The following is a 9,398-nucleotide window of genomic DNA, read 5'->3' as shown; positions in this document are numbered from 1 at the left end:
AAATTAAATAAAATTTGACTAAACTTAATAAATTAGAAGATTAACTTATTTAAAATTAAATATAATTAAAGTTTGAATTAAAGGTTAGTAGTCAATAGCAGCGAATTAAAAAGAAAAGAAAGTAGATTGGGTGAAAGGGAAAGGGAAAGATAGAATGATAAGAATTTTATCTTTTGTTATGCATGTTTTGGAAATTAATAATTTGTTAACCCAAAACATGTCTTGGTTAAATTTTATATTAAGACAATTTAAAAATCGATTTAATAAAATCAAATTGATCTAACGAGTTAACACATGATTTAATCTACCTTATCAAAATACAAGTGAAATCAAATCTAAATTTTTTTTTAAAAAAATAATAATATTATTTTAATTTTTTTTTTTAATTTTGAAACTACCTTGCATCGAGTTAATCAAAATCCATCACCAAGCTTGTAACCCTAGCCTAATTTGAGGTATTATAGCTTTGGTAGCAATGGCATAAGCGCTGGGGGCCCGAACATGTGAAAGTGATTTCTATTGGGTCCCAAATATTTTTTTGTTTTGTTTTTTGAAGTTAACTACTAGGGCCGTTTGATCTTCCTAGTTCTAAAAGTAGCCGTTCAAATTTCAAAAAACCCTCCCCAATAGTCGACCGTTGGACGAGGGAGGGGATAGTTGTTCCCATTTTTTTACTCTCGGCGTCGACTTCAAGCGAAAGATTCATCTAAACAGCACTTAGCTTTAGCTCACTCAAGGCCAACAATTTTTATCAAAAATTCTATGGATTGCAACTAAAATCATACCCCCAAATTCTCTGTGTTACTTCGGAGTCGGAAACTGCAACAAGAAATACACAACTCGAAAAACAGAGATCAATCCATGGCCACGAGGCGCCATGGCTGGCAACGCCCTCTCCACCCTCTACAGGTACGCCCCGCATTCTTTTCTTCTTTTCTTTTTTTAACTTCAATCTCTCTGTATATTGAAAAAATGAATTGTTAAAGCTATGTTACCTTCTAATATTCTCATGTTGGGTTTTTGTATGAATATAGAAAGGCTCTTTCTTTATTTCAATCACCTCTTAAGTAACCCAAAACTTGCTAAATTTTTCGTTTTTGTACTTGAAAAACGAAAAAAAAAAGGTGAATATCCTATCTGCTGAATTCTTAATTTTTTTAATGTCAGTGTTGTTTGAAGTTTAAACCATCCATCTGTTCTGTTCATTGTTGCTATGCAGATGATGGGAATGGCAGTTTACAGTTTTCTGGTCGTGACCTTCTATACATTCCTTGGACTTTTCCTTGGAAACAGAATTGCTGAAATTACAGTCGCTGCAATCTTTACTTTTGTGGTAATGTTGATGTCAAAACAAGCCTAAAATCTGTTCTTTCTTTACCTATTAGCCAAGAAAACTAACCCATAACTCAATTCCTGTTCTTTTCAGGCAGTTTCAGTTATGTTCCTGTTTGTTAGGTGTACTGCCATTGATCCGACTGATAAGACCAGGTTTAGGAAGAAAAAAAGAGCTAAATCAGATGGGTTTCCACAGTTAAATTATTGGTTTATATTGAATCAAATAATCATGAGGTTCTTTAGAAAGATGGAAAGAAAGATCCTTAAAACCTTTATAAGGAGAAAGTATTTGGACCCATTGAAAGCCAATGCTCAAATGGAGCCATTGCTTCCATTTCCACTTGTCATGAAGGATGATGCAGTTTCACCTGACCCAAAAGATGATGACATCTCTTATTGCTCGCTATGTGATTTTGAGGTCTGGGCATATCTGCTTTCATTAGGCGTATCTTTAACAGTTTTGCTAAGATTTAAAGGATCCATAGCTGACTGCAATATATATGTCTCAGGTAAAGAAGCGAAGTAAGCACTGTAGAGCCTGTAACAGGTGTGTTGAAGGGTTTGATCACCATTGCAGGGTAAGGGTCTGGGTGTATCTTTGTAGGTTGAATTATCGATCATCTTCTTCATTAGTTTCTCATGAAGTTCAATTTTTGTGATCCAGTGGTTAAACAATTGTGTTGGCAAGAGGAATTACACAACTTTCTTTCTTCTAATGATATTTGTCTTGTTAATGGTCAGTAGCTTTGTGTCTTTAGATTGTTTGAGACCAACAAATTATGTTTCCTAATGGAAGTTCAGTTCTTAACTGGAGTTCTTTTCAATCAAATTGTTGTACAGTTAATCATAGAAGGAGGAACTGCCATTGCCATATTTATAAGGTGCTTTACTGATAAGAAAGGAATAGAAAGGGAGCTGGAGAGGAGGCTACATGTGGAGTTCCCAAGAGGGGTTCTTGCCACAATATCAGTAATATACAGCTTATGTTACGTTCAGTGGATGTTATCATTTTTTTTTTTAATTTTGGGTATTCATTGGCTTCTACTTGTCACAATGTTACAGGTTTTGTTGGTTTTAATGACAGCTTACAGTTCAGCAGCCATGGGACAACTTTTCTTTTTTCATGTGGTTCTCATACGCAAGGTAATTATAATGGTTTGTAATATCACCAAAAACATCAATTGTGTTGGGTTAGTGAGGTAAAGCCAGGACTGGATGGCTACGAAACTTCGGCATCCAGCCATCATTGTTCATTTCAACAATTAATTCAACGAGAAACAGCAGTGCCTATTCTGTCCATGTTAAGGATTCCTTCTGGCAACGGGAAAAGGTGGACATTGAAGCCCAAAAAACAGGCACTTGCCTTGCTTGGTGTTAGGAATACAAGGAAAATGACAGTTTCCTTCAAACGCAACTCTCTTTCTTTTGGCAGATTCATGGGACCGCTTCCCTCGCATGATAGATACTGATACCTTGAACCATACAAGGATACTGGAAATCAAATCTTAAAGCTATTCCCTTGATATGCCAAACCCCCTCTGCGTAGTGGCTTGTGTCACTTAGGATGACATTAAGGATTAATTTATTCGATTTCTTCTAGCAAAGGATCAATTATCAGTATCTCAAGTGACAAACATCTTTTGAACACTAAAGGATGCTTGCAAATCCGTGCAGGTTTAGATTTAGAAACAATAAAACCAAAATATTTTGTATGTCTTCCTCTACTGCACTTTAAAGTTTTTCTATCAATTGCTTCCCTAGTCTAAGTTAGTATTGTGATTATTTATTGTTGCAGGGAATGAGAACATATGATTATATCCTGGCCATGAAAGAGGTGAACGAATCAATGGAACTAGATCCATTGGAAGATTCAGATCTCTCTTCAGACTCGGATTTTGACTCTCCTGAAAAATCAACAATTGTTTCACGGTTTTGTGGCCATTTTGACTCTCCTGAAGAATCACCAATTGTTTCACGGTTTTGTGGCCATAGAGAAAATGAGGTATATTCGACTCTGCCAACCTTATATTGCACTTTGAGAAGAGATAATATCAACCTTACTAGATGGTTAATTTATTTTCAGAACCCTGCAAGTCTGTCAATAAAAATTGATAGGGGGGATCCTGAGTCTTCCAACTTAACGAGGAAACAAGGCTTTCATGCAAGCATCAATCCATGGAAACTAATCAAGTTGAGCAGAGAGAAAGCTGTGCTAGCAGCTGAGAAGGCCAGAGAAAGGATTATGAAACAGAAACCAGTCGAGCAACCAAATTCATTAAGGCCCCTACCGTCGGAGACTAAATGTGGACCATTGATGAACCAAAACAAGAATATGATCAATGTGGAGTCAGGTTCAACACCACTTATTTCCAAAGGGAGGGTTCCGGTGTCACCTGGAAGCCTCTCAAGTCCAAGAAGGCGTTTTTCTGGCTCCCAAAGCATGTTTTCTGGGTACATACCTTCGCCAAAGAATAAATACGGTAGCAGTTTTGATTTGAAGCTGACAGAAGTTTCCAGGGAGCTCGAAACCTATATTTCGAGGCAGGTTTTGTGTTCTGTAATGAAGAAGGATGCCCAAGAGGCTTCCCCAAAATAATTATTGCGCTTGAGTTTTTGACTTCTCAGCCTTGGAGAAAGTTTTGTACATTGATTTAGTGTATACATGTATGCTACCTGGAGCGCTCAGTTCAGATTCTTTTTTCAATGAAAAGCAGGTCAGCTTCTCTCGAATGTGCTTCACCATTTCGTAGACTGGATCTGGATCCTGAACATACGGATCATAAATGTTGAGGCGTTAACATGAAAACTGGAAGCGCTTGGCTCTTCTGTCGAGCAAAATAAATTCATAAATGGTTCAGAAGTAAATTCCAACCAACCGTGCAGTCGGCATTAGGCTTTTTGTCAAGCGTAATTGAGATGGCTCTCTCTCCCTCTTTCCTTATGTAAGAGAGAGAGAGAGAGAGAGAGAGAGAGAGAGAGAGAGAGAGAGAGAGAGAGAGAGAGAGAGAGACCATCCTAATCCCATCATTTTCGGCAATTTCTTCAACACCAACAGCATCACAAAACGAGCCGTATCCAAAATGGTGTGAAATGCTCATTCTTTTTCTTCCTTTTTGCTTTCCACAGACACACACGGACACTTTGCACGGAGATGGTTTTGAAGGTATAAGCTCATTCTATTACCACTTATGATATATATAAAAAAAAACATGCACTCAATTATTTGTTACTGCACACAGCTACAGGAAAAATCACCTCTCAAGACTATTTTCTCAAGTCAACAACAACAAATCAGCAACTTCACTCAACTTTATATGTCAGGCGACCATTTCCTCTGAAAGGCAATGAGCAGCGGTGTGGATAATGGCAAGAATCAAATCTTGAACTACGTTGAACATTCACAGTAGAGGATGAATTAATCACCGAACCAATGCTATTATGCCTCCATAAATTTACCAAGACAACCAAGCACCATCTCTGTTTTGATTACATGAACTTTGCAAGTGATGTGATAGACAGTAACAATCTGAGTAATGGTCAGGGAAGATTCTCTCCCTGAGAGGCTCACAAATTTCTGGGGAAACCGTGTCAGAATACCCTTGTATATATGAACAATTCCACGGAGACTTCGAGGTCACACTGAGGTTAATGTTCGACAGGCAAATGTCAAGAAAAGTATCCCCTTCTATGCCCTCCAAGAGGCCAGCATATTTAACATTCTGTCCCGCAACATCCTCAATGGTTATTCGTTCTATTAAAGGGAGAGCCGTTGGATCATAATACTCATCTGGGTGCTCTCCATATCGACCAGTGAAACTTATAGCTGTTTTGACATCAGTCAAGCTCATATTTGATATATAAATGTTCCTCACATATCCCCCCCTTCCAGGAGACGTTTTTATCCTGATACCTGTAGTTGAATTGTAGAACCTGAGATTTTCTGCATGAACCTCTGACACTCCTCCAGACATCTCACTTCCAATTGCAATCCCTGCACTAGTAGTTTGTCCAACAAGCCTGCGAATGGTAATGTTTTTGCTAGGACGACCATATGACATGCCATACTCATCCCACCCACTTTTGATGGCAATTATATCATCACCGGTGCTAACGTAGCAGTCCTCAACACAAACATCATCAGAAGAATCTGAATCCATTTAAACACATGAATAAGAACCATATGAAGTATTCACAGAAAGTAATTGAAAATAGGTTAGAAAATGAGAAGAAGTTAAATTGCATCTTCCAGAGATGCTTCTTGCTTTAAAAATCAAGCAAGTAGTAGCCGCATTCCATGACAGTGCACGAGTTTGATTTTTTCCAAAGAGAAATGTAATTTTTTATTTTTTTATATTTGCATCTCAAACAATAGATTTCACATCCATAAACTGCATGAACATTTTCCAGCCTCAAAGAGAGCTCACCTGGATCAATCCCATCAGTGTTTGGTGAATCAAGAGGAGCAAGGATCGTGACATTCTGAACAATAACTTGGCTGTTCATCCAGAAAAACAGTCTCAACTCCCCCTAATTCATAAAAGCTTCACTTTTGCACAGTTTTATCTAATAATGTAAACACTTCAATTCTAACAATATGGAAGAGATATGCGATGTGATTGATTTGGAGAGGCAAACCTGCAGTAAACAGGGTGGATGGTCCAGAATGGTGAATTTATGAAAGTCAGGTTTGAGATGACTACCCCAGTAGTGTTCATAAATTCAACCAGATGAGGCCTGGTATAGTTCAAGGTTTGATTTCGAAACCAGTCCCACCATATGCTGCCTTGGCCATCAATAGTTCCATTGTCACCTGCACGGTGAAACCAGTAACATTACAAAAACAGCATACTTAACTACAAACAAGCACTCACAAAAAAATAAAAATAAATAAAAGACCTTATAGATGTCACTGACCTGTTATAATAACATCTGATAAATTACGACCATAAATAAGGCTTTTGTGCCGCCTCCCAGGCAACTCCCTCCCTCGGCCATATGATGGCAGTGGATCGATAACTGGCCAATCATCAGAGTTCTGGAATTTTCAGGTTAAGTTATTCAGTATTATGAGCTACAATGTCATAACAGTGGGCCCAAAATCCAAAAAAAAAAAGTTTGCCCAATTACACCGGGGGAAATTTGCACAGTTGAACTAGCATAAGGAACCAAAAATCATATGTTAATAATCACTTGCATCAATCAGTAAATGAATCCCCTGGAATATAGATTTTCCCATATTCAGATAAAGATAACTTACTTTCATGCATGTATGATCTATTTTATCAAAAACAATAGCTTTTAGCTTCTAAATTAACAGTCCAAACTTTCCAGATAGAATAACTGCAGATAATTGGCAAAGACTTTAACACACATTTTGTGCACATATTCTCTGGCATGGAAGTGAGGACTCACAGTTGATCCAAGGATGACAGCATCCTTATCTAACCACAATGTCAGATGACTGATCAGATCAAAGCTTCCTGTCAACCAACGGCCAGTTGGGACAAAGAGCTTGGCCCCGCCCTTGTCAGCAAATGAATTGAGATAGAAGATGGCATTCTGGAATGCCTTTGTGTTGAGAGTGACCCCATCTCCAACTGCTCCAAATTCAGTAATAGTGACACTGTGAGGTCGAATCACTGCCAGGTCGCCCTGTTCGCAAAGTAAGCTGCACTTGATAGCCCAAGGAGCATCACCGAATAACGCAAGTAACAGCAGCACATCCACCAGCTGAAAATAAAAAAGATATATTCAAAGATGATTAAGTAGAGTAAGAGATCTGAGTTATGTCTTTTTTGTTTCTTTACTTGTGTTTCTAGTTATTCATATGAGCGACGGTGAGTTCTTATGTACGGTATGGTAATGTTGATGACCTTGATCAGCTTAAAAACTCAAAGCTAGCCAAGGAAACAGAATATAAAGAAAGGCAAGCCATGTGAATCAATACTGGAAGAATTACTAAAATATATAGAGAGTGAAAAACTTTAAACTAGCAAACATGTAGTTTTATACCAATTCATAAGCAATAGATCACGGATTTCATGCCATATCATTACTGATAGATAGAAATGCAAGCCGCTTGAGCTACATTTTGCCAGAATGATGTTAAACTGAACAGACAGCCATAGTTTTGACAAAGAAAAGGAAACTAATAAACATTTATCCATCAACACTTGGTAACAGTGAAAGAGAAGAAGTAATTCTTTTCAATCAGATCCCCAAGCAAATTGTTCTCATTTTATGTATGTACTTGAATTTACGACTGTACTTCTGACTGAAATAAGCTGAGTCAGGGCAATGCTTTACCATTTTCTTGAAACCATACACTAATTTACTTACCTACAGGGTAAAAGAGAGCGAAAACAAGGAAAGGGGAGCAAGAAGAGTTAAATTAAGAAATGATCAAGCAACTTACAGTAAAAGATCTCCTCATATGACTAAAATCTGCTATTTCCGTTTTGAGCCCAAGCAGCTTAACCTTTCCACCTTGTTTGCCAGATAAGAAAACCCAACAAACAAATTCCCTCAAGGTGAAAGTGGTTGATAAAGATAGGGGTAGGGATCTTGCAAATCAAGATCTCTCCTTAAGCAAGAAAATGCAAGTGTGTGTGCCTTCTGTGAGTGTGATTACTGATTAGATATTGAGACAAACAACAACCAACAATACCATCCAATGAAGAAAAGAAAAGAAAAATCATTGAAAGTGACCGTTGCTGTCAGCCAAAAATTAATCAGTAGGTCCCTCTTAATTGTTCCTTCACCTCACCTGCTACTCCACTGTAATTCTCTCACTCTCTCCTATGATCTTCTTCAAGAATACAAATACACTATGAACTAAAGAAAAACCCGAAAAAGTTAAAGGGACTGAAGCACTCGATGAAATCGAAGTTGGGTTAGTGTTTAAATATTGATATTTGAGCTAAAACAGTTGTGTCTGTGTGTCCCTTTTGAGGATTTTAGTTTTTCTATGTTTCCCTTGATTGAGAGCTAATTAACACTGATGGAAGTTGATTTTTCCAGAGAGAGAGCACGGGACGAGGAGGGTATCCCTCGCTATCTCTCTCTCTCTCTCTCTCCCTCCCTCCCCTCTATAGGTAGGCTTGCCTTCGCATGTGACCAACTCACGTTTTCAGTTCAGCTAGTACTAAAACTGACCTGCCCTGTAATTTTACTTCTTCAATCATCATTTTGCCTCGTCTTTTAGGAAGCCTTTTCGTTGAGAGGGAAACTTTAGCAAGTAATGGGAGTTCCTGAATTTATCTTTTTCTTAGAATTTATCCTTGATTTGTTACAAAAAAAAAAATGTAACTAAAATTATGATATGGTGTAATTGGAAATTAATCAATAATTTTTTCCTTTTTTCTTTTCAAAAAAGTAGGATAAAACGTTATAGATCTTGGGTGGGATGGGTTATAGTTTCATATTTTGTTTCTTTATTCCGACAATTCCATCGAGTCCTTAAAACTTTATCACAATTAAAATCCTAAATAATATACTTACATCGCTCGTCTCCTATAAGGTACCTTATTAATATCTTATTTTCACCATTAAAACTTTTAAAGTGCTTAAAAACAAGCCTATAGAACTATTAGTGTTAAGATTCAAAAATAAATTTCTATTTTGTAATAATAAACATTAAATATTAGTATCTACCATTCAATGATTTTATCAATTTTTATTTTCTCTCAAATTTTCATTAGAGTTTTCAATTATACAATGTTTGCAATTAATAAAGATTTTTAAAAAGTATTAAATAATTTATTATTTTATTTATATTTTAATATTTGATTATATTTATTTTGATCGAAGTTTATTTAAGCTTTAGTTGCTAAGGCATCAAAGAAAATATATTCTTAAAAAAATATGGATGATGGACGAAACTTTTAATATAGGTAATATAATCATATAAAAAATATATTATCAGGATAATTTCTAATATATCGTATTTTTATATTAAAAAAATTCTTCATGCAATCAAAATATTTGGTGTTTTTCCCCTTGTGCTTTATTATTGTTCATATATGAACAGTAAGATACATCCCTCCTCCTCCACCTTTATTTTT

At 36.6% G+C, this 9,398-nt stretch overlaps 2 protein-coding genes across 4 annotated transcripts; one reads left to right on the top strand and one right to left on the bottom strand.

Annotated features, from left to right (window-relative positions):
* The first annotated feature begins 590 nt into the window (after nt 1-590).
* Nucleotides 591-3,998, top strand: LOC105112086 (protein S-acyltransferase 18-like). 2 transcript variants are annotated; one of them, XM_011007671.1, is made up of 10 exons: nt 591-909; nt 1,220-1,333; nt 1,427-1,753; nt 1,845-1,913; nt 2,000-2,071; nt 2,176-2,304; nt 2,398-2,478; nt 3,131-3,251; nt 3,300-3,337; nt 3,419-3,998. In XM_011007671.1, the coding sequence occupies exons 1-10, from the start codon at nt 862-864 to the stop codon at nt 3,929-3,931; spliced, it is 1,512 nt and encodes a 503-aa protein (XP_011005973.1). In that variant the 5' UTR covers nt 591-861; the 3' UTR covers nt 3,932-3,998. The 2 variants fall into 2 exon arrangements, with proteins under 2 accessions (XP_011005973.1, XP_011005972.1); XM_011007670.1 differs by having other exon boundaries at nt 592-909; nt 3,131-3,337.
* A 418-nt stretch (nt 3,999-4,416) lies between these two features.
* Nucleotides 4,417-8,484, bottom strand: LOC105112085 (probable polygalacturonase). Of its 2 annotated transcripts, XM_011007669.1 has the most exons (7): nt 8,102-8,484; nt 7,751-7,821; nt 6,748-7,065; nt 6,250-6,370; nt 5,971-6,145; nt 5,760-5,830; nt 4,417-5,482 (listed from the first exon to the last, which is right to left on the bottom strand). In XM_011007669.1, the coding sequence occupies exons 2-7, from the start codon at nt 7,766-7,768 to the stop codon at nt 4,788-4,790; spliced, it is 1,398 nt and encodes a 465-aa protein (XP_011005971.1). In that variant the 5' UTR covers nt 7,769-7,821; nt 8,102-8,484; the 3' UTR covers nt 4,417-4,787. The 2 variants fall into 2 exon arrangements, with proteins under 2 accessions (XP_011005971.1, XP_011005969.1); XM_011007667.1 differs by having other exon boundaries at nt 7,751-8,484.
* Nucleotides 8,485-9,398: the final 914 nt, after the last annotated feature.

Source organism: Populus euphratica, unplaced genomic scaffold (assembly GCF_000495115.2).
Source record: "Populus euphratica unplaced genomic scaffold, PopEup_1.0 scaffold322.1, whole genome shotgun sequence".
Taxonomy (NCBI): Eukaryota; Viridiplantae; Streptophyta; class Magnoliopsida; order Malpighiales; family Salicaceae; genus Populus; species Populus euphratica.
The sequence above is the reverse complement of the archived record's forward strand: the minus strand, read 5'-3'. Positions and strand labels throughout refer to the sequence as shown.